The 23,917-nt window shown below is 39.7% G+C and overlaps 2 protein-coding genes and 2 long non-coding RNA genes across 4 annotated transcripts; 2 read left to right on the top strand and 2 right to left on the bottom strand.

The window, feature by feature from the left end:
- Nucleotides 1–1,956: 1,956 nt before the first annotated feature.
- On the bottom strand, nt 1,957–2,530 carry LOC121467798. The gene is made up of 2 exons (XR_005977837.1): nt 2,470–2,530; nt 1,957–2,291 (listed from the first exon to the last, which is right to left on the bottom strand). It is a non-coding gene; the product is annotated as an uncharacterized LOC121467798 (long non-coding RNA).
- A 1,492-nt stretch (nt 2,531–4,022) lies between these two features.
- On the top strand, nt 4,023–6,579 carry LOC121467800 (uncharacterized protein K02A2.6-like). The gene is made up of 4 exons (XM_041710082.1): nt 4,023–4,186; nt 4,282–5,372; nt 5,435–6,315; nt 6,394–6,579. The coding sequence occupies exons 1-4, from the start codon at nt 4,023–4,025 to the stop codon at nt 6,577–6,579; spliced, it is 2,322 nt and encodes a 773-aa protein (XP_041566016.1).
- Nucleotides 6,580–7,477: 898 nt separating this feature from the next.
- LOC108136705 lies at nt 7,478–8,516 on the bottom strand. Its single transcript, XM_041710077.1, has 4 exons — nt 8,274–8,516; nt 7,967–8,164; nt 7,852–7,911; nt 7,478–7,785 (listed from the first exon to the last, which is right to left on the bottom strand). Exons 1-3 carry the CDS (start codon nt 8,408–8,410, stop codon nt 7,908–7,910), a joined length of 339 nt encoding a protein of 112 aa, XP_041566011.1. The 5' UTR covers nt 8,411–8,516; the 3' UTR covers nt 7,478–7,785; nt 7,852–7,907.
- Nucleotides 8,517–22,700: 14,184 nt separating this feature from the next.
- Nucleotides 22,701–23,545, top strand: LOC121467796. The gene is made up of 4 exons (XR_005977835.1): nt 22,701–22,727; nt 23,069–23,090; nt 23,193–23,234; nt 23,335–23,545. It is a non-coding gene; the product is annotated as an uncharacterized LOC121467796 (long non-coding RNA).
- Nucleotides 23,546–23,917: the final 372 nt, after the last annotated feature.

Raw genomic sequence — 23,917 nt, 5'->3', positions numbered from 1 at the left:
GCTCTGTGGATACTGGAGTTTCACTTTTTTAAAAATTTCAACGGTTATTCAGTGATGGGTGCGTGGAAAGAGGGTTGCACTTCAGAAACATCGCCTGGCTATCGCATAAATTAGTCCGTCAAATTTTAACGGCGGACTAACTTGAAAATTTTTGGAACGGCAAAACCCTAAGGGCCTCAAGTTGAACGGATAGTGGAAGGTGATTGATCTCTGTGGATATAGGCTATTAGGTTAAATGCGTTTTAATGCGCCAATGGAATTAGGCTATAAAATAAAGCATTTACCAACTATTTTATAGCATGTTTCCATTGCCGCATTAGTGGACTTTTTATATGTGCCTGATTCCATTGGCACATTTATTTATGCGACTCCGAAATGTGAATGGCACAAACATCTGATCTCGTTTTGTTTACTTGAATTATCGCAAATCCAAAAAATATTAATTAAAAATCATTAATATAAGTTAGTTAACGGAAATATTACGATATTTTCAAGGCATTTGCCCACTTGGTGACGAGGAGGTGATCTGATTGTGTTGTTTGACGGGTTTACAAATGAGACCACCACAGTTTCCAAAATTGAGCAAGGATCCTCGACAATGTGGGTGTTTTTTCCTGCCAGTGTTCCAGCAATATTGCCAGTGGTATTGCGAGTAGGATTTGCTGCGCTTGCTCTTGTTTTTAGCCATTTTTATGCAAAAAAGATGTTAAATTCGAAAAAAAAATTTCACCACCAACTAAATATCGGTATTTTTCTGTTTTTGTTCTAAAAACGTTCGTAGGCGCCTTTATTTTTCGCATTTATATTATAGCCTGATTTCATTGCCGCATTAATGGACATTTTAAATGTACCTGATACCATTGGCGCATTAGCATTTAGCTAATGCTACTCCGACATGTGAGTGGCACAAACAGCTGATCTGGGTTTGTTTACTTTAGAATTTTGGAAAATTCAAAATAAATTAATTAAAATTAATGAACATGAATGAGTTTACTAGATTCTGTAATGCTCAGCAGGACATCCATAATGCGACCGAGGCATTTGCCAACTTGTATGACCAGGAAGGGGAACTGTTGGTGTTGTTTGACGGGCTTGCAATGGAGACCACAACAGTTTCTAAAAAAGAGCAAGGATCGCCGTATATGTGGGAGATTTTTCTGCCAGGGATCCAGCAATAATGCATTGTGGTACTTCGACCAGGATTTGCTGCGCTCTTGTCTTCATTCGTTTTTATGCAAAATAGATTTTAATTTTGAAGCAAAGCAAAAATTGCGTCAATCATGCGCATAAAAGCCAGCTGTTGTAAATATTTTTTTTCTTAATGAACAGCAGCGGCCAAATATATGCACTCTTAAATAAAAATATCTGAACGCTTTGTTAGGTTGGTCGCAAATGACTTGTTTAAATGGTACTAAAATTAGTTCTGTAAAAATAGTAATATTTATTTTTATTAATTATAATATTAAATATATTTCTTATAAAATTCTTATTTAAAATATTAATTTCAAGCAGTTTTTTGTATATTATATTTTAGGTAATAATATATACACGATTACATGATTTCGTCTCAAAGCGTATTTTGTTTTAAATTATTATTTTACATTTGCCGGTGCTATACTTTCCTCCGGCACTGTAATCACAAGGAGTAACCGGAGAAAATGGTACTCTTAAAAGCAAACGACAAGAAAAAAAGGGAAATGCAAGAAAGCGCGCGGTCTTTTTAGTTTCTTTTGCATTTCTCGCCACTTGCATTATGATTTTTAATTAAAATATCTAATGCCTTTGTGGTTAGTGAAATTTATATATTCTTTGCGGTTTTAACTTTCATGTAAATATGGTATTGCTATTCAAAATACTTTAATGGCAAAATGGAATTTAATAATATGAATTAAACAACAATTAGAAAAAAGCTTGACTTATTCAACTTATGTACATGCAAAGTAAAACTCTGTTAAAAAATTTATAAAAACTTTTTTTTATGTGCTAATATACAGCAAAGAAAATTTAATAAATGTTCCTAATGTGTGTGGCTGTTAACGAAAAGTTGTTGCATTTTCAGTTAAAGCCGTCTGGAAAATACTAAAACGAACCGATACGTCAGCAGGTCCCGCTATCGATAAGATTCGGTGGTGACACCTACTATTGATAGCGGGAGAGGATTTAGCTATTTAAATTTAGCCCGGTTCGCTCGTTAGCTGGGTTTAATAGCCTTGAATACGTTCGCTGACCCATCTTGAGAGAGCGGGGGGAAAATGACGACTTTGGTGTAGGTCAGGGTTTTGCTTTAGTTGCTGCAATAAGTCGTAGGAGAACAGTCGTGGAAAATTAAGTTCATATGTGCATTATTGGTGTTTAGATAAATTAAAGTGAGTGGTAATTTATTTGCAATAAACTTATGAATAACAGTGTTTATTTGTAAATATTAAAGCCACCGGGGACCCTATCTAGATTTGGGAAGTGAACACTTACCAGGCGGACCTAACCTGGTCGTCGGCCACCAGCCGCCGCAGCATTAGCCGCAGCAGCATTGGCCGCAGCAGCATTGGCCGCAGCAGCATCAGCCGCATCAGCATCAGCCGCAGCAGCATCAGCCGTAGCAGCATCAGCCGCAGCAGCGATCAGCAGCAGCAGCAGCAGCCTCCAGCGCCAGCAGCTACAGCGACTGCCTCCGAGACGGCCAGATACGGAGATTACCTCGGTGAGTCCGTTCCGGGAACGAATGCCCGCGCTGGCCACGTGGTCATCTCCAAGTCCACCGACGCACTGCCTCCGGCCCCTCTTACGCGGACGCTGCGCTATCCTCCGGACCAATTGGCTCCGTGCGGACTCGCGCTGGTTTTCGCCGCTAGCGATTTTTGCATTCTGGCTGCAGTTTCAACCACATCCGACGAGGAACTCTGCAATAAATAAGCTTTAGTCATTGTTTTTGTAATGTCACCTAGTCCAGATTGTCAGGTACTCACTGTGAAATCTAATCTAAAATTAGAGGCTTAATTCCGAACCCTGGCCGCGCGTCCAACTACCTATAAATTGGGTCGCGAAATTTAATGACTTGTGGGATTTATTTAGCGTACTTACATTTTCAGCACGTCCCTTCTTTTCCCTTGGAGCTCCTCAGGATTAGGCGACCCGGTTGGCAAACGCCTCCAATTTAGTGCCGTGCGTCGATTTTTTGCCTGACACTTGTAGTATTAAGCGTCTAAAAATTTCCCTTCGGTTGTTGCCGCTTTGGGTACTCTGCCCTGGGACTCCGTGACTAGCCGGCGCTGCCCTCCGGGAAAGATGCAGTTCCGTAACAATATGGCGCCCAATTTAACAAATAAAATATGTGATAGCCGAGTCGACGGCGTCTCGCATATTTATTATCTCCAGCCAGCCCACGAACGGTGGCTTGCATGACACACATGCAATTGCACCGGGATGCGGACTGGTGGAGAAAAGTTGTTTAAATTTTGTAGGAAGAAAGGGAGGCTGTCCACTAGAGGTAGGACAATTGCTCCCGAGGCACAGTTCACAGGGATTAGCTGTGATTTGGCGGTGACATCCTCTTCGAAGGAAATCGAAGGATTCGCATTCCAGGTCGTCCGTGCAATAAGCACGAAAGGTTAAACCAAAAACTGTGATAAAACTGTGATACAGGTATTAGGGACATATTTTTTTGTTAACGTCATTTTAATGAATGTTTTGTTTTTGGGTTACAGTGTAGTTGTTTGTTTTGTGCAGATCCTTGGTTTTCTGGGTATTTGCGTTTTCATATCATATCGGTTTAAAACTTAAATGTGTGGTCGTGACGTCGTCACGCGCTGCGCTATGCGATCCTGCAAACAGCCGAAGTCCTTAACTGGCGACTTTCAGCACAGCTGAAAGTTAGCCCAGTTGACCAGCGGCTTGTTTATTGAAAATTCGGACGAAATTGTAGACGCAAGACGACTGGCGCGGAGTCTATCGGCTGGTGATCGGCTCCATCTCCCCTTATTGAGGCTGGAAAAAAAAAAATAGAGAAAGAAATTTAGTCTTGAGGGATGAGGATGCGTCGGTACCTAGATATCAGGAACAGTATCTTCTCAGAGCACCAGTTAGGCGGGATGAGTATGGTGTCCCGCAAGGTGCAAAAGGCCAGGGACCGATTTCGCAAACGTCGGAACTGCCGACGCGAAGCAGTGGCCGCCGTGAAGTGCACTTTATCGTGAGATCCCAGACCGTTCGCCGCAGTCCGAGTCCTGACCAAGCAACTGACGGGGTTGTTGGACACTGGAGCGAGTGTGAGTCTGCTTGGAAAAGGTGGCAGAGAGCTGGTCGAGGCCTTGGATGTGTCCGTCCAGAAGTACTTGTCAGCAGTCCGTACGGCCTCAGGGGAGGATCGGTCAATTATCGGACGGGTCAAGTTACCGGTGGAATACCGAGGACGGACAGAGCACATTCTTTTCTACTTGTGTCCTTACCTGGAGCAGCCAGCTTATTTTGGAGTGGATTTTTGGCAAGCATTCGGACTATAGGCCCCATCGATCCGGAAGGCGTGAAGAAGGCCGAAGAATTACACGCCAGGGACATGGAGCACTACGCTGAGGTCGAGGATGACGATGAGGAGAAAACCGATCCCGAGTCCTGGACGCTTTCCAAGGCCGAGGAACAAGAGCTAGACGCACGTAAGCTTAATGATGTGACCATCAAAGATGCTTACCCGTTGCCCAGCATAGACGGCATCCTGTCCAGAATTGAACAAACGTACTACATTTCCAGCGTGGATTTGAAGTTCGCTTTTTGGCGGATTGAGTTGGACACGAGCAGCAAGGAATACACAGTCTTTACGGTTCCCGGTCGGCCTCTTTACCAGTTCCGTGTGATGCCTTTCGGACTCTGTAACGCATCACAGAGGCTGGTGAGACTCATGGACCTAGTAATTCCAGCTGAAATCCGCTCGAATGTGTTCGTCTACTTGGATGATCTGCTAATACTAGCGCCTGACATAAGAACGCACTTGAAGTATCTTCGCCGAGTCGCTGAATGCCTGAAAGAAGCAGGGTCTTTGACCTACCTCGGCTTCATAGTGGGTGGAGGACGTCTGCGGATGGATCCAGGGCGTGTAGTAACTATTAGGCGGATGCCTGAGCCAAGGACCATGAAGGAAGTGAGAGCCTTTCTTGGGACCGCTGGTTGGTACCGTCGGTTCATAAAGAACTTCGCAACTTTGGCTGCCCTTTTTTCCTTGAGTCCAGAAGCACAGCTGGCAGTAGATTCCCTGAAGATGGCCCTAACTCAACTCAACTTCAACATCGAACACAGGAAAGGAAGCGAGAACGTTGTGGCAGATACCCTTTCGCGTTGTGTTGAAGAGCTAACGGTGGACCCGTCAGAGTTGCTCGGCTTCGAGAGTACACGGAGTTGTTACAAGAAGTGGAAAAAAACTTGGCCAACCTACCTGACTTGAGGATAGTGGATGGTCTCATCTTCAAGAGAGTCTCTTCGGCAAATCTGGATGACGAGGTGGAAGGCTTCGAATGGAAGTTGTGGATTTCCCAGAGTCTGACCCACAGCATAATTGAGCGTGCACATTCGGATCCAACGGCAGCTCATGGCGGAATGGGAAAAACTCTGGAAAATCTACGGCGGCAGTTTTACTGGCCTGGCATGGCACTGCAAGTCCGGGAGTCCATACGCAGGTGTGAAGTGTGCAAGGAGACGAAATCCCCGAATTTCCGGATGCAAGTTGGCATCGGTGAGAGAGTCCAGACTGAGCAGCCATTTCAGAAGCTGTACATCGATTTCCTGGGGAAGTACCCGAAGTCGAAGAAGGGACAGGCCTACATCTTCATTGTGGTGGATCACTTCTCGAAATACACATTTTGGAAAGCCATGCAAGAGGCATCGGCCTCCAATGTAGTGGAGTTCCTCATTCACGAGGTTTTCTACAAGTTTGGGGTTCCAGAAATTGTGCATTCGGACAACGGCCGCCAGTTTACGTCCAAGATCTTCGAGGAGGCGATGGAAAGCTTTGGCATCACGCACATCAAAACGCCAGTCCACTCTCCGCAAAGCAACGCTGCGGAAAGGGTAAACCAAAGCGTGTTGGCGGCAATCCGAAGCTACTTAGAAGAAGATCATCGAGAATGGGACGCGTATCTGCCGGAGATTGAGGTGGCCCTCCGCAACGCGGTCCATTCAGCAACTGGAGAAGCTCCGTTCTTCACCGTATTCGGACGACACATGTTCCTGAACGGAGCCAGCTACAAGTTGGCAAGGAAGTTGAAGTCTCTGTGTGATCACGAAATGTCTGGGATGAGAACAGCTGATAAACTCCAACTGATCCAGGACAAGGTGCAGAAGAACCTCGAATGTGCATAGGATTGGAGTCGCCAGCGGTACGACAAAACGGCTCGTACTTTCCTTGCGAAGCCAGGTCAGGAAGTGTATCGCCGCAACTTTGCCCCCAGCGATTTCAAAAAGGCCTTCAATGCTAAGTTCGCTCGGAAGTTCCTGAAAGCTCGGGTGGTCAAGACAGTCGGCAATAAATCGTACGAGCTTGAAGATCTTCAAGGACGATCGATCGGAGTGTACCATGCCAAGGACATTAGGTTGTGATCTGGAAAGAGGAATAACAAAGTACACGAGCTCAGAATCGGCATGTGTCTAATTCCCGTAAAGCGTGGGCCCCGCGTTGGACACCGTTGAAACTGCATCTTGGTATCGAGGCCGGCTGAATCCAAATAGTCCAAATCCAAATGCTCCCAAGAATTCCTGCGCTTATCTAAAACTTTGTGTTGGCGTCTCTCGGAATCCAGGGTGGTGTTGCATTTTCAGTTGAAGCCGTCTGGAAAATAGTAAAACGAACCGATACGTCAGCAGGTCCCGCTATCGATAAGATTCGGTGGTGACACCTACTATTGATAGCGGGAGAGGATTTAGCTATTTAAATTTAGCCCGGTTCGCTCGTTAACTGGGTTAAATGGCCTTGAATACGTTCGCTGACCCATCTTGAGAGAGCGGGGGGAAAATGGCGAACGACTTTGGTGTAGGTCAGGGTTTTGCTTTAGTTGCTGCAATAAGTCGTAGGAGAACAGTCGTGGAAAAATAAGTTCATATGTGCATTATTGGTGTTTAGATAAATTAAAGTGAGTGGTTATTTATTTGCAATAAACTTATGAATAACAGTGTTTTTTGTAAATATTAAAGCCACCGGGGACCCTATCTAGAGGGCCCCGGAAATTTAAAAGATTTGGGAAGTGAACACTTACCAGGCGGACCAAACCTGGTCGTCGTCCACCAGCCGCCGCAGCATTAGCCGCAGCAGCATTAGCCGCAGCAGCATTAGCCGCAGCAGCATTAGCCGCAGCAGCATTGGCCGCAGCAGCATTGGCCGCAGCAGCATTGGCCGCAGCAGCATCAGCCGCAGCAGCATCAGCCGCAGCAGCATCAGCATCAGCCGCAGCAGCATCAGCATCAGCCGCAGCAGCATCAGCCGCAGCAGCATCAGCCGCAGCAGCATCAGCCGCAGCAGCATCAGCCACAGCAGCATCAGCCGCAGCAGCCTCCAGCGCCAGCAGCTACAGCGACTGCCTCCGAGACGGCCAGATACGGAGATTTCCTCGGTGAGTCCGTTCCGGGAACGAATGCCCGCGCTGGCCACGTGGTCATCTCCAAGTCCACCGACGCACTGCCTCCGGCCCCTCTTACGCGGACGCTGCGCTATCCTCCGGACCAATTGGCTCCGTGCGGACTCGCGCTGGTTTTCGCCGCTAGCGATTTTTGCATTCTGGCTGCAGTTTCAACCACATCCGACGAGGAACTCTGCAATAAATAAGCTTTAGTCATTGTTTTTGTAATGTCACCTAGTCCAGATTGTCAGGTACTCACTGTGAAATCTAATCTAAAATTAGAGGCTTAATTCCGAACCCGGGCCGCGCGTCCAACTAACTATAAATTGGGTCGCGAAATTTAATGACTTGTGGAATTTATTTAGCGTACTTACATTTTCAGCACGTCCCTTCTTTTCCCTTGGAGCTCCTCAGGATTAGGCGACCCGGTTGGCAAACGCCTCCAATTTAGTGCCGTGCGGCGATTTTTGCCTGACACTTGTAGTATTAAGCGTCTAAAAATTTCCCTTCGGTTGTTGCCGCTTTGACCGCTTTTCATCTGGGCGACGGTCTGAGATTGGCCTTGAGTGTTTCTAACGAAAAGAGTAGATTATTAGTAGGCATCCATAATGAATGTATTTATTTATTAAACTTGCCCAAGATTAAATGTGAACAAGCTACCGAGATGTTTGTGTAAGTTACCTTGGGCGGAAAGATGAGCCGATCCTAATCCACCAGGAATAGACTCCGGTCTGCCGGAGATGGGGCGTGCCTCCTACATCCTTTTTGGGGCATCCAAGGTTGGGTGGGTGCGTCGTGGCAAGGACATCGAAGGACATTTCGTCCAATTGTCAAAGTTTTGATGTAAATATAGCTTTGTTTTGTTTTGCTTTGTGGTAGAGATGGTAAATCGTCAAGTTAGTGACGTGAGACGTCCGATGAGTCGGAATCGATTGTTGGGACTGCAGGGCATAAGGGGTACTCCGCCCTGGGACTCCGTGACTAGCCGGCGCTGCCCTCCGGGAAAGATGCAGTTCCGTAACAAAGTAATAAAATATTATTTGAGCGTACACTGCTATAAGACTTGTGTTATTTTATAATGAATACATTTTCGTGTTCAAATTAAACTAATGCGTTTTTAATATTTTTTACACTTAATTCCAAAAAAAAAACAAATATCGAACTTTTCATATATTTAAATTTCATATATTTAAATTTTGTGTTTTATGAACTCGTTTCGTTTATTTGGGTGCTCTCTTTCTTATCTTTTCCTTTTACTTCAGCCTAAGGTGGTGTTTTATTAGAGAGGACCTAAGAACCCATATTAAGGGGAAAAAAATTTAAGAAAAATAAAAATAAATTTAATTATTTAGACATTATAAAATAAAATGTAATAATTTAATTTAAAAATAATTTTTACAAAATAAACAAAATTAACATAATTTAAATATTGGGGAATTGTCGCGGTCAAATATTCAGCGTTTAACGAAAAAACAAGAGGAAAAGCTTCTGCAATTTGCTATTACTTTTGATACAGAAAATAATTCTGAATGAATGCTCAAATAAATGTGATTCCGAATCGGATCAAAGTGCATCAAATTATTCTTTTCAATATGATACCTAAGACACGGATCTTAATAATGCATTTGTTGATTGCGAAAAAAAACCGAATCTCCGTGAAAAATTATTAAAATGGTAATATAATAATAATGTTACTAGAGATCAACTTGATGCACTTTTATAAATTTTGAAACTTAAATTTACCTATAGCGGTTATCCGTAGTGTTGCACTGGCATTTAAAATTATTTGGAATTTGTAAAAGATAAGCTCGTAGATAATTCCGAAATAGTTTTGGAAGTCAACGTAGACGGACCGCTTTTTAAAAGTTCAAATACCAGTTTGTGGCCACTTTAAGGATGCTTTAAAAATTTTCCCAGCAGTGATGTGTTTTTGATTGGCTCTTATGTTGGTAGTCGAAAGCCAGCTAATGTAAACGAATATATGAGCGATTTTGTATCTGAGCTGGTAAAACTTTCTGATTGTCCCCTTAAAATTGGTGACAAACGTGTCGTATTAAAACTAAGGCACCAACTCATTTAGTGGTTGCATGAAGTGCAATCAAGTTGGCAAACGTATTAGCCAAACGAAGCGTCAAGAAGCCGAATAAATATTTTATTTTCTTCAAAACCGTAGAACAAAAATGTACTGATAGATTTGGAAATATTAATCAATACATTTTTAGTAATTTTATGATATCTTTTAAGGTGCGGAATAATATTTCTTGCATCAAACCTAATATCCCATTTAAACTTTCTAAATTTTATAAAAAAGATAGTGTTTTCTTTGTTGAAGGCCACAGATTTTCAAATCTATGTAGTTTTTTTGAAACAAAGTCTTAAAGCGTATTTCCACAGAGATCCATCCACCTTCCACCATCCGTTGAACTTCCCAGTTAGTCCGCCTTTAAACTTTTATGGACTATATTATGCGATAGTTAGCCGATGTTTCTGCGGTGCAACCCTCTTTCCACGCAGTCCATCCCTGGAAAAACGTTGGGATTTTTGAAAGAAAGAAGTGCAGCCACAGCTGTTGAGATCAGCTGAAATTGGAAGGTGGATGTGCTCTGTGGAAATCGGAGTTTCACATTTGTTAAAAATTCCAATCGTTTCCAACCGATGGACTGTGTGGAAAAGGGGCATTCACTTTGTCTCTTGGCTTTCTCCTCACTGATTGTAATTGGAACAGTGAAGAATAATCTTTTTCTGTTGATCAAATATTTTATAAATATGTTAACATGCCCTTCAATGACAAAGTAAACTTTTGTAGACAATGAGAGAACTAATAGGGTATTTCCATAGGGATCCATCCACTTTCCACCGTCCGTTGAAGGTTTTGCCCTTCCAAAAACTTCCTTGTTAGTCCGCTTTTGACGGTCTTACCCTCTTTCCACGCATTCCATCTCTGAAAATACGTTGAGATTTTTGAAAAAAGTGAATATCCGGTTTCCACAGAGCACATCCAACCTCAGCCTTCCGATTTCAGCTGTTCTTAACAGCTGTAGGTCATCAGAGCATAGACAATAAGAGACTATCAATTCTGAAGTTTTTCAAAGTTGTTATTAATTATTATTATTTTTTCATTTCAAGTTAATATACTTTAACGCCAGTTCCCCTTGAGTCGGGATCCTCTTCCTCTTCGCAGGTCGAGGTAAGACCCCAAATGCTGGAAAGGAAAATCTGCCAGCTGAAAAATGAAGTTATAGAGGTGAAAGACCTTATTATGGCGGCGCTGGATGCCAACAACCAAATATTGGTTATTTTGAAGGAGATGGGACCTGCAGAGACCAAAATGTTGTCCCAACTCCACTTAACTTCCTTTGACCAGCTAAAGGAAGTCAATACACAAGTAACGGGGAATGAATTAAAATATGTAAGTGTTTTAAAAGAAGCTTAAACTTTTCGTAATCAGGAAATCACTATCATATTTTTATACCCTTGCAGATGGTATTATAATTTCAGTCAGAAGTTTGCAACGCAGTGATGGAGACGTTTCCGTTTCTACGCAAACTAGTCTCTCAGTTTTAAGGCTATCTGCATGCAACTCTGTAGCATATAACGATCTATTAGGAAAGAGCTGGTGGAAAAATTAACGTGTTTGCGGAGTACGCGACATCCTCGGCTTTTCATATGTCTGGTCGGCATGGGGTGGGTCATTGAAGAAAAGAAAACCGCCACGTTATAAGGCTCGTATGCTAGTAAAAATAACTTAAAATTCGCGTACTATATATTTGGGTATATTGGGGAAGCTAGAGAACAAAAAAAATAAAAGAAAAGGCTTGAAGAAAGAATAGAATACGAAAACAAAACAAAACGTGAGAGATACACTTACCAAAACATCACTCCTTTTACTACGCCAAGAAGGCGAAGTGCCCACCCTACCATGATCCTAATGGTCCAACATTTCCTCTTCAGGATCCTTTGGAGTGACTACCAATCACTTTTAAACGTCACTCGACTTCCATGATCCCCGGATAAGGAGAAACTTAGTTAAAATTCATTTTTTTATTACAAATTATAATTACGAATTATCCCTTTCATATGGGCTGAGATATGTTTGTTTTTGTTTCATACAAGCTTATTCTGTGATAAATTTGTTTATTTTAATATTATTTCACATTAGAAAAATAAACTGTTTTCATATAACTTTTTCATATTTGTGGTTTTAAATTTTGAAACAATACTATAAAGAATTTTTAAATATAGGTAAATTTTATTTCTAACAAAAAGCTCTCTATCATTTCGATTTTATTTATTTATTTTTTTTCCTTAAGAAAAATATTTTTTTTTTTAAATTAGTGCCTCCAAAAAAAAATTCAGTTTTATTAACATACCTAAATAAAACTGTCTAATTAATTCATTTCATTTTTTCTTTTTTTTTTTTTCTTATCGGAAATTTGCAAAGAGTTCAAAGTTGCTGAAAGAGAACGGGATTAATGTATATAAAAAATAATTGCTATATATATATAAATTTATATAAAAATCTCATATAGGTTAATAGTAGATGATCATTGTAAATATTTAAGGGTTTAAATTTATAAGTGACTGCGCGTGTAAATCTTAAGGAAAAACTTTTGTATCTGCCCTCGCTTATTAAAACAGAGCTTTAGAACTGCAAGCACGGTCAGCAACACAGCGTAAACGCTCAAATATGCATATTCAAAACAAAACATAATAAATTTTATGCGGTTTGACCAGTGACGAAATAACTAAATAAAGGAAATAATGAAACAAGGTATGATAAAGGTAACTTACAGTCGATTAACTCCGGCGGCGAAAGATCTTTGGCAGCGGCGACTTCTTGTACATGTTTATTTAGTTATGTATATGGTCGTCGGGTATATTTTTAGTTAAAAAGGTTTTAGTTTTGATTCGGCAACATTGTTTACTTTTAATTTGTTAATTTTTTTTTCTCGTTAACATTTTAGATATGCAATTTATAACATTTTCGCGTTAAAACTGCGGGATTACACTTTTACTAGCACATTCGCATATTTTGCCAAGTTTTTATTTATATATTTTTTTTCACTGTAAATTTTCACCGGTTCGCAGCAGCAACGTTGATCTCTTTGCCTACCATTTTTTTTTCTCTCTCTTATATATTAAAACCACAGCAAATTAAGAACTGTAATTTATAATTATTACATTTTTTTATCGAATATTTATATGCATACTAGGTAGATTTGTTTTTATAAAACTTAGAAAAATATAGCAACAACGTGCATTAGATTTATGTTGCTGTTGATTTATGTTTATACTGCTGATGCTGCTGCGGCTGCTGCTCTACATTGGACAGCTTTTTGGGCCTATCTAGGCTTTAGTATAGCTGCTGAAGATAGCCCTGGGTTTGCTGCACCTGCTCTATTTTCACTGGGTATCGGGGCTTATTCGGGCTGCTGGGTTGCCCTGCTGTTGCTGCACCTGCTTTGCTGTACTGGCTGTTGGGCCGAATTAGGCTGTTGTGTAGCTGCTGATCGGGCTACGGCTGTTAGGCAGCGCTACGTTATGGCCACTGGGCAGTATTGTAAGCCAGTGCGGTTAAGGTTAGGCGCGGTCTCAGGAGGAATATGGTGGTGCTAAGCCAGCATTCAAATTGGCCTCTGATAGTTCACTGAATTCAGCCACCGTTGAACGCGTGTTGCGTTATTCGAATAGATTTCTTTAAACAAAATTAAATAAAAGCACTAATAAGTATTCGTTGCCTTTTCTGTTGGTTGATGGGTACTCACGGTTTATTATTCTAACCAAGTAGCCAATCCACGAGGTCGGTCTGCTTGTTGGAGAAAATTTATTACAGACAACTTATATCGTTGGCGGTGGAAATCGAAAAGAATAAGCTAAAGCCGTGAGCTTAGCAGGTAACCCCAAAACGGAAATATAGCTCTGTCAAAATTGATATTGACCACAGACCACTGTCTTCTACTCAGCTGATTGCATTTGTTGCGTTGCCAGTACGACAAAGTTCGAGTTCCCGCGTTAGAGGGCGTCACCTGATCATGATGGGCTGCACTTGGTACAAGCTAGCATTCTGACTATAAGACCTAAGCTATACTGCCTACTTCTCGGGATTTTGTTTTCTTTTTATTTTATAAGAGAGCTCGAACAAGCCCTTCTACAAGTCCCCACCACTAAAATCGCACTTGGGAGGTATAAACACACAATGTGCGATACACGCTTGGAGAGCCAAAATTTATCACTGCTTTATGTCTTTTACGTGGTACTTTCCTATTGATTTTCTTTGGAGGTCTTCGAGTTCGTAATAGGTTGTACCTAGCTTATTCTTATTCTAGCTTTCACAAACGTTGGCGCTAGCTTGGCATTAAAACCTTTCACAAACTTGCTTTGTTGAAAATTTCTTCTGTACACCTCCTGGCCAACAGTATATGACACATCACGGCTTCTCAAATTATACGATTTTTCATTCCGACGTTGCTGTTGCCTCATAGCTTTCACTGCATCTCCCCTAAACATATCGACTGAATCATCTCGACTGAATCATCTCGACTGAATCATCTCGACTGACTTGAATAGCCCGATCCTCTAACAGATCCAGTTCTCTTAGTAGTTTATATGTAGAACCTTCTGTGATCATATGCTGGCCGAAAGCTAGGCGATAAGGTGTGTTGTAACAGCTGAATGCCAACTGGATCTAAGCGAACAACATATGCTACTAAGTTTGACATCCCAATTGGATTGATCTGGATGAACATAAGCTTTGATTCCAGCGATAATGCTACGGTTAACCCTCTCTGACGCGTTACCTTGAGGAGCATGCACAGCGGTGTAAGCATGCTGTATGCCGTACTTTTAAAGCAAGTTATTGAAAATTTTGGATTTAAATTGTTCTCCGTTGTCGGATACGATAACTTCAGGTATTCCAAAACAATGGAATAAGTCTTCCTCTAGATACTTAAGAATAGCTTCGGCTGTGAAGTTTTTAGCTGGCCTTAGAAATGGAAACTTTGTAAAGCGATCAAGGACCACAAAAATTCCTACATATCATGATTTTGATCGAGGATAAGGGCCTAGGTAGTCAATATATAGTTTCTGAAACAACCTCTGGGTTTCACCTGTTTTAGCCAGAGGAGGTCTAAGAACATGGTTGGCATGCTTAGTAGTTTTGCACACTGAACAATTTTTGATGTAATCTTTAACATCATTAACTAAATTTGGCCAAAAATAGTTTCGTCTAATCCTTTCTAGTGTCTTATTAATCCCACAATGCGAGGCTAACGGACTATCGTGAGCTTTTTGTAAAGCGACCGAGATAAGTTCATGTGGCAGCCATAGTTTCCACACCATATCATCCGCTAATCTTTCAGCCGACGCATGCTCTGTCCTTCTATAAATGCAACCCTTCACGACTTTGATATCCGAAAACTGCTTTTCAGCTTGCATTAGTTTTGCTCTTAGTTCTTGATATTGTTTTGATTGAAATTGTGGTGAACAGAAATCTATGAACTTTTCGATTTCTAAACTAGGTAAATCCTCAGTAAACGTCCGTGATAATGCATCGGGAACTACGTTCCTAGTACCCTTTCTGTGCTGAATTACCGTAAAGGTATGTCCTTCTACGTATGCTCGAAATTTTTTATGCTCAGAATGGCCGCTAAGCATTCTTTTTCCGTTACGGAATAGCTTCGCTGACAATCATTAAGTTTTCGTGACATAAATGCTATTGGAATTTCATCTCCTTCTTGGTTAACTTGCATCAAAACTCCCCCAACTCCAGTGTGACTAGCATCACAATGTATATAAAATGGCTGTAAATAATCTGGCATATGAAGAACAGGAGCTTTACACATTGCTGCTTTTAGATCCTGAAATGCTTGCTCCGCTGCACTAGACCACGTAAATGTTTTCTTCTTTTTTAAGGCATCTGTAAGCGGAGAAGTTATTGAAGCATAATTCCCAATAAACTTACTGTACCACCCGATCATACCTAAAAACCTAAATTTCGCGCAACACCTTTATGTGCCGCTCGAAAGTATCAGAAATTATAAAGAGGTCATCCAGATAAATGAATACCTCATTTCGAAGGTAGGCTGGGATTATGCGATCCATTAACTTTGACATCGTTGAAGGGGCATTCGTAAGGCCGAAGGGCATGTCTTTAAATTGATATAAAGGTCTCCCGGGAACTTTAAAGGCGGTTTTGTCTTTAGAATCAGGGTCGAGTGGTATTTGCCAATACGCGTCTTTTAGGTCCAGGCTAGTGATGTACTCAGCCTTTGGTAGACGACTTAAGATACCCTCTATTAGTGGCATAGGATAAGCATCCTTTCGTGTCACCTCATTGACTTTACGACAATCTAGACAGAGGCGCACCTTGCCGGGCTTTCTTACGATCACTACTGGCGAAGACCACGAACTATTGGATTCTTCAATGACTCCAAGGCCAATCATACGATCTACTTCCTCATACATAAGTTTTTCGATAGCAGGGGAAACTGGATAATGTCGTTGCTTAATGGGCTTTGTACTACCTACATCTATTTCGTGATGCAACAAATTTGTTTTACCCAGACCCTTTTCAGAAAATTATGGAAATGATTGAATAGCTTTTCCCAATAAAGTACGCTGGTGCTCTGTTAAATTACGTTGCGAAACAGTAACAGCTTCTTCTACACTCGGACATGTTACGCTAGCAATACCGTCTCGGACTGACAGTCCAGAAGGTAACATATCAAATGCAGTCCAAAAGTCAATGCCTAAATATAACGACTGAACAAGTGACGGAACGATGTACAAATTTAGTCGCTTTGTTGTCTCTCGATAAGTGACGTCTACATTAAGTTTACCAATTATAGTTTGTGACTGACCATCTGCCGTGCGCACATTTGGGGACATTTGCTTAAAATTTACATTTCGACAGGAAAGTTCGTTGGCAAAGTCTCCTCCTATACAGCTGATTGATGCGCCGGTATCCAACAACCCTATCATCTGTTTCCCAAAAATAGTGACTTCGGCATAAGGACGTACGTCGCGACCGACTATGGCTGAGATCAAAGCCTGTTTTTCATTTCTAATTTTCCTATAGTATTCACTGATTCGCAAGCACGATCTTTTTCTTCTTGCTGGTGGTGAATGGAAAGGTTTTGGTACTGGCAGGTTTGTGGTTTTGTCTAGTAGAATGGTTTTTGTAGATTGAGGTGGCTCTACAAATCCGTCTAAGTCATATTCGCTGTTTGTTTCTTCCGTGCACTTGCCACTGGTGCACGATCTACTAAGTTTTTTGAGCCAGTACATTTCGTACAGGATGGTTTATAAGTATTAGGCTGACCACAGCCGTAGCAAAACACCTGCCGTTCGCAAAGGCAATCTTGGTATCGATGGGCTTTCGCTCGACAGTTCCAGCAAGTCAAATTAATGGCTGCTACCTCAAGACTCTCGTCTTAATCGCTGAAATCCTCTTCGCAATCACCATGCGTCTCTACAGCGTAAATGGTATGTCGTACAGGAGGTTGTGACCTTTGCGATGTAGGTTTATTCTTTGTCAAGCTCAGCATAAATACCTCACGAGTTTTAACTAAGTGACGTAGGTGTGCTGTGCTAGTCACTTTTTCATACAGAAGTTCATGTTGAATTTGAGGCAGCAAATTAGCCCGTAAAGTTTTCAACAATGCTAAGTCTGACAATGGAACCGAAAGTTTATCGGCCAACCATACGATCGACTCATAGAATTCATCAAACGATTCGTTTTCCCTCTGCTTACGTCGATCTATTGCTGAGCGAATGTTGAGATCCGTAAGTTCGTCTTTAAATTGAGCTCTCATAACGGCACGCAAATTTACCCACTGCAATGATCTAGTACCCTGACTTAGTTGAACGCTTTTGTGATAACGCCAAAACCAGTCATTAGCACTTCCGTCTAATATATTGCTTATGTAGCGAGATATTAGATCAAAGTTACCATTTAGAGTTTGATAGGTAAGGGCTTCAAGTCGATATATAAATTCATCAATCGACATGTTTTTACCGGCCTGAGAAACGCAGTTTCCAGTTTATCATTATCTGGCTAATACGATCTGGTCTTAAATCTGTATTCATATGCAAAAACCTAGCTTCGGACTCATTTCCTATTGTAGAACGATTTCCTACTGGAGAAGAATTTTCTGCTACAGGCCTACTTTCTATTGGACGAAGATTTCCTGTAGCCGAAAAATGTCCTGCTGCAATGAAGTTCCCTCTTTCTTGAAGCTGCTCATCATTCTCTATTAGCCTATTACCAGAATCTGAGGCTTGCTTTTGGTTTTCCAAAAGAGTTAACATTCGTTGAAACCCAGCGCTAATAGTTTCTGCTAAAGCTTCCGTTCTTTTATTAGATTCCTTAACGGCTTGCTGTAACTCTTCCATGTTAAAGTCGTCTGTAATAGGATTTCCTGCTAGTTCCTTGCTCAAATCAATCTGAGACCTACCCAATGCACTCGATGGTCTACTTGCACTGACACTACCGGATTTTAAATCTGCTTTACACACAGGACAATTTTTATGATTTCGAACCTTTGTGTTAAAACAAACTCGATGAAAAGTATGACCACAGTTAGGAGATAATAACTGAGCAGTGTATTCAGTTCCTCTTAGACAAATAAAGCAGTCACCGTTTGCCGTGACGGAAAAATCTTCTGCTGGTTCGTCTTCACCTAACATTTCTTAATAATCATTAATTTTTCTTATAATTAATCAAAAAGATAACTCACTATTTAAAAAGTTTTTTTTTTCTTTTTAAATTACAAATAATTCTCCGGGAATCACAACAATCTTCGTGTCTAGTAATCATAATTGTTTAAGCATGTGTATCAAGACTAACGAACAAGATTAGGTTTAAATATTGCAGACAATCCAACGTTCAAATGTGTGATCCAAAACGTTAAAAGCTACCAACTAACGCTCCTACTCTGGCACACCTCTGTTACGCTTTTTACTTGTTTGCAACCTGCAATAACTAAATTGAACAAAACAAAACAAAAATTCCAAAGCGGTACTGCCACTAATATCCATCTAGATCCAGCTGGACTATAAGCAAGAGATTAGTTCGTATCTTAAAGCAGCGTTTTGGAAACCCTAAGCACCTTTCGAGAATACTGTAAGTACCGGTAGAACCTTTATTATAAAAGTTTATCTAATCCTGTTGTACTTCCAAAGCCTATCAGAGTTTTTATTTTGCTGCGTGGCAGGTGATAGAAATCTTCTAAAATATCCACATCCAATCGCAGGTTCCTACTTGATTTAGCTGTTTTCTCTTTAATAACTAATAGAAATTAAAATTGTTCGGAACGTTTCTATATTAATAGTACGCTAATCCAGATATATGTTAAATCACAGTCAAGGTGCAAATAGTTCTGTTTGGGTTAGAAAAGGTAAAGAAAAGTAATAAATCTGACATATTTTTAGTCAACAGTGGTTTATGAAAATTACGCACTGGTTGATGAAGTTGACTATTTTATTCTATATAGGGGCCAGCCAAGGTCGGGCCCCCCGTTGGGCGCCATAATTATTTCTGTAGCATATAACGATCTATTAGGAAAGAGCTGGTGGAAAAATTAACGTGTTTGCGGAGTACGCGACATCCTCGGCTTTTCATATGTCTGGTCGGCATGGGGTGGGTCAACGAAGAAAAGAAAACCGCCACGTTATAAGGGTCGTATGCTAGTAAAAATAACTTAAAATTCGCGTACTATTCATTTGGGTATATTGGGGAAGCTAGAGAACAAAAAAAAATAAAAGAAAAGACTTGAAGAAAGAATAGAATACGAAAACAAAACAAAACGTGAGAGATACACTTACCAAAACATCACTCCTTTTACTACGCCAAGAAGGCGAAGTGCCCACCCTACCATGATCCTAATGGTCCAACATTTCCTCTTCAGGATCCCTTGGAGTGACTACCAATCACTTTTTAAACGACACTCGACTTCCATGATCCCCGGATAAGGAGAATCTTAGTTAAAATTCATTTTTTTTTATTAACAATTATAATTACGAATTATCCCTTCCATATGGCCTGAGATATGTTTGTTGTTGTTTCATACAAGCTTATTCTGTGATAAATTTGTTTATTTTAATATTATTTCACATTAGAAAAATAAACTGTTTTCATATAACTTTTTAATATTTGTGGTTTTGAATTTTTAAACAATACTATAAAGAATTTTTAAATATAGGTAAATTTTATTTCTAACAAAAAGCTCTCGATCATTTCGATTTTATTTATTTATTTTTTTTCCTTAAGAAAAATATTTTTTTTTTAAAATTAGTGCCTCCAAAAAAAAATTCAGTTTTATTTACATACCTAAATAAAACTGTCTAATTAATTCATTTCATTTTTTCTTTTTTTTTTCTTATCGAAAATTTGCAAAGAGTTCAAAGTTGCTGAATGAGAACGGGATTAATGTATATAAAAGTATAATTGCTATATATATATAAATTTATATAAAAATCTCATATAGGTTAATAGTAGATGATCGTTGTAAATATTTAAGGGTTTAAATTTATAAGTGACTGCGCGTGTAAATCCTAAGGAAAAACTTTTGTATCTGCCCTCGCTTATTAAAACAGAGCTTTAGAACTGCAAGCACGGTCAGCAACACAGCGTAAACGCTCAAATATGCATATTCAAAACAAAACATAATAAATTTTATGCGGTTTGACCAGTGACGAAATAACTAAATAAAGGAAATAATGAAACAAGGTATGATAAAGGTAACTTACAGTCGATTAACTCCGGCGGCGAAAGATCTTTGGCAGCGGCGACTTCTTGTACATACTTATTTAGTTATGTATATGGTCGTCGGGTATATTTTTAGTTAAAAAGGTTTTAGTTTTGATTCTGCAACATTGTTTACTTTTAATTTGTTAATTTTTTTTTCTCGTTAACATTTTAGATATGCAATTTATAAAATTTTCGCGTTTAAACTGCGGGATTACACATTTACTGGCACATTCGCATATTATATATTTTGCCAAATTTTTATATATATATTTTTTTCACTGTAAATTTTCACCGGTTCGCAGCAGCAACGTTGATCTCTTTGCCTATCATTTTTTTTTCTCTCTCTTATATCTTAAAACCACAGCAAATTAAGAACTATAATTTATAATTATTACATTTTTTTTATCGAATATTTATATGCATGCTAGGTAGATTTGTTCTAATAAAACTGAGAAAAATATAGCAACAACGTGCATTAGATTTATGTTGAGGTAGGGTTAGGATGAGTAGCAACAAGTACTGCTGATGCTGCTGCGGCTGCTGCTCTACATTGGACAGCTTGTTGGGCCTATCTAGGCTTTAGTATAGCTGCTGAAGATAGCCCTGGGTTTGCTGCACCTGCTCTATTTCCACTGGGTATCGGGGCTTATTCGGGCTGCTGGGTTGCCCTGCTGTTGCTGCACCTGCTCTGCTGTACTGGCTGTTGGGCCGAATTAGGCTGTTGTGTAGCTGCTGATCGGGCTACGGCTGTTAGGCAGCGCTACGTTATGGCCACTGGGCAGTATTGTAAGCCAGTGCGGTTAAGGTTAGGCGCGGTCTCAGGAGAAATATGGTGGTGCTAAGCCAGCATTCGAATTGGCCTCTGATAGTTCACTGAATTCAGCCACCGTTGAACGCGTGTTGCGTTATTCGAATAGATTTCTTTAAACAAAATTAAATAAAAGCACTAATAAGTATTCGTTGCTTTTTCTGTTGGTTGATGGTTACTCACGGTTTATTTTTCTAACCAAGTAGCAAAACCACGAGGTCGGTCTGCTTGTTGGAGAAAATTTATTACAGACAACTTGTATCGTTGGCGGTGGAAGTCGAAAAGAATAAGCTAAAGCCGTGAGCTTAGCAGGTAACCCCAAAACGGAAATATAGCTCTGTCAAAATTGATATTGACCACAGACCACTGTCTTCTACTCAGCTGATTGCATTTGTTGCGTTGCCAGTACGACAAAGTTCGAGTTCCCGCGTTAGAGGGCGCCACCTGATCATGATGGGCTGCACTTGGTACAAGCACTAACCATACAACATATAGACTGGTCATTTCATACGACGTATTTGGACACAAAAAAACGGACCGCGGAAGGTCCACCGTTCTCACAGCAGCAGGTCCATGCACTTCGTGTTCGTTCGGGTTTTTTACTCTCTCATTCTTATTCTCATTTTTTTGCTCGCGCACTCATTGAACGAGTTCAGTCGTTCAGTCGCAGAGAGGCGCTTTTTGAAGAAGGCTGCCCTGCGCTTGAATTCGTCTTTGTATGTATGCGTGATCATGCATTCCCAGTCGGAAGTTAGAGAACGCATTCCAATAAAAAAAGCTTCTTTCATACATGCTTTGCAAGCGAAAAAGAATGTTAGAAGCTATAAAGAAGCATTTTTTATGCATTCTAAAGAGTTTTTGTCAAATCGTCCCTTCTACTACAATGCAAAAAAAAGCCTTCTTTTGCAATGTAAAAAAAAAAAAATGAAACCCGAACGATGCCGATCGTCCGATATTTTTGAGATCGTGTTTTTCACCGAAAATCTCGCTTACCAAAGAACGCAAAAAGAAGTCTTGTTTTGGAATGGACAAAAAAATGGGAAACAAATTTAATCTATTTTTCTTAATGAACAGCAGCGACGTAAATATATACACTTTTTATCTTTATAAACAATATCTGAAAGCTTTGTTATGTTTGGGGTATATGACTTGTTAAACTTTTCCTAAATCTAATTCTGTAAAAAATATTAATATTTAACTTTATTAATAATAATATTTAATATATTTTATATTGTATTAGAAAATTATTAATTTGACACAGTTTTTTATATATTTTAATTTAAGGTAATAATATATACAAGATTACATGATTCCTCTTTAAAGCGTTTTGAATTATTATTTTACATTTGCCGGCGCTATAGTTTCCTCCGCCACTGTATACACAAGGAGTAACCGAACAAAACGGTACTCTAAAAAGCAAACGACAAGAACAAAAGGGAAAAGGCAAGAAAGCGCGCGGCCTTTTTCGTTTCTTTTGCATTTCTCGCCAGTTGCATTTTGATTTTCAATTGAAATAGCTGGTGTTTGATTTGATTTGTGATTTGTGAAATTTATATATCTTTGCGGTTTTAATTTTCAGGTAAGTATAGTGTTGATATAAACAAACTATAAAGGAGTTCCAATACTGTTCATAAAATAACATGAACCAAACACTAAATTAATTAAAACAATATGTGATGTGTACCTGTGCCAAAAAAACATTAAATTTATAAACACTTATTAACAATCTTATATACAGTGTACGGTCAAAACAAATTGTTCCTAAAACTGTGTGTGGCTGTTAATCAAACAACTAAAAATAATTATTTATTTGAGCGTACACTGCAATAAGACTTGAGTTTTATTTAATAATAAATACATATCCATAAATTCTGTTAATTTAATTAATGCTTTTTAAATATTATTTTCGTTTAATTCCAGAAGAACTAGTTCAAAACAAAAGGTAATTTATATATATTTCATAAATTTAAATTTTGTGTTTTTTGAACTCGTTTCGTTTATTTGTGTGCTCTCTTTTTTCTCTCTTCCTTTTACTTCTACCTAGGGTGGACTTACATCTACATTCATTTAAATGGAACATTATTCGGTAAGTGTTTTACAAACTTACAATCATATTTTAATAAAATTACATATTTCCTTCTCATTATTATATTTTATATTATATTTTCTCATTATTATATTTTCAGAGTCACAAAGAAGGGACGGTTACCGCTTCACCGACCATATTAAAGACCTTCAACGGGCCTTTACTAGGGCCAAAAATAAAACTTACAAGGCTAAAAGTATGGCCAAAAAAATGAGAGAGGACGAAAACGGCCAGGAGTAATACAATAAGTTTTAAAGCATGTATATATTAAAAAAAATTAAATAAATAAAAATTGGAATTGAAAAAAGAAACGGTTCCCAATAGCTTTTTTGGGAAGGATAATATTAGCATTCTTGGGTAAGACAATTAGAAGGCTAGTTTTGAAATCATACTAAATGTGTTCTTGTGGAAGGGATCAATATTCATTCTTTAGATGTGTTACGCAATGCTTGCTTTGGAAGCTATCCGGGTGAGTTCCCGAGGAACGTTTCTATGTTCATTCTAACAGTGCGCTGTAGAATGCTTCCTTCGTAAAGTACAAATGGAAGGGAAACCCGACCGTTTCCGAAGTTGAAACTACCTTCCAATGGAACGCATTAAGACTCGTTCTTAGATCGGTTCTAAAAGAAGGCTTGCTTTTTGTCCCGTCTCGAACAAAAAGGAAAGGAAGCTTTCAGGGATCT

The sequence above is a fragment of the Drosophila elegans genome, unplaced genomic scaffold (assembly GCF_018152505.1).
Source record: "Drosophila elegans isolate 14027-0461.03 unplaced genomic scaffold, ASM1815250v1 contig_753, whole genome shotgun sequence".
Classification (NCBI taxonomy): Eukaryota; Metazoa; Arthropoda; class Insecta; order Diptera; family Drosophilidae; genus Drosophila; species Drosophila elegans.
The sequence above is the reverse complement of the archived record's forward strand: the minus strand, read 5'-3'. Positions and strand labels throughout refer to the sequence as shown.

Bases quoted from the DNA above. Each gene is read 5' to 3' on its own strand.
- LOC121467800 (XM_041710082.1), top strand. From the start codon at position 4,023: ATGAGGATGCGTCGGTACCTAGATATCAGGAACAGTATCTTCTCAGAG. The intron at 5,373-5,434 runs GTACACGGAGTT...ACTTGAGGATAG, and splicing joins AGAGTTGCTCGGCTTCGAGA to TGGATGGTCTCATCTTCAAG. The intron at 6,316-6,393 runs GTGCAGAAGAAC...TTCCTTGCGAAG, and splicing joins TCCAACTGATCCAGGACAAG to CCAGGTCAGGAAGTGTATCG.
- LOC108136705 (XM_041710077.1), bottom strand. From the start codon at position 8,410: ATGTCCTTCGATGTCCTTGCCACGACGCACCCACCCAACCTTGGATGC. The intron at 8,165-8,273 runs GTAACTTACACA...TCTTTTCGTTAG, and splicing joins GGCTCATCTTTCCGCCCAAG to AAACACTCAAGGCCAATCTC.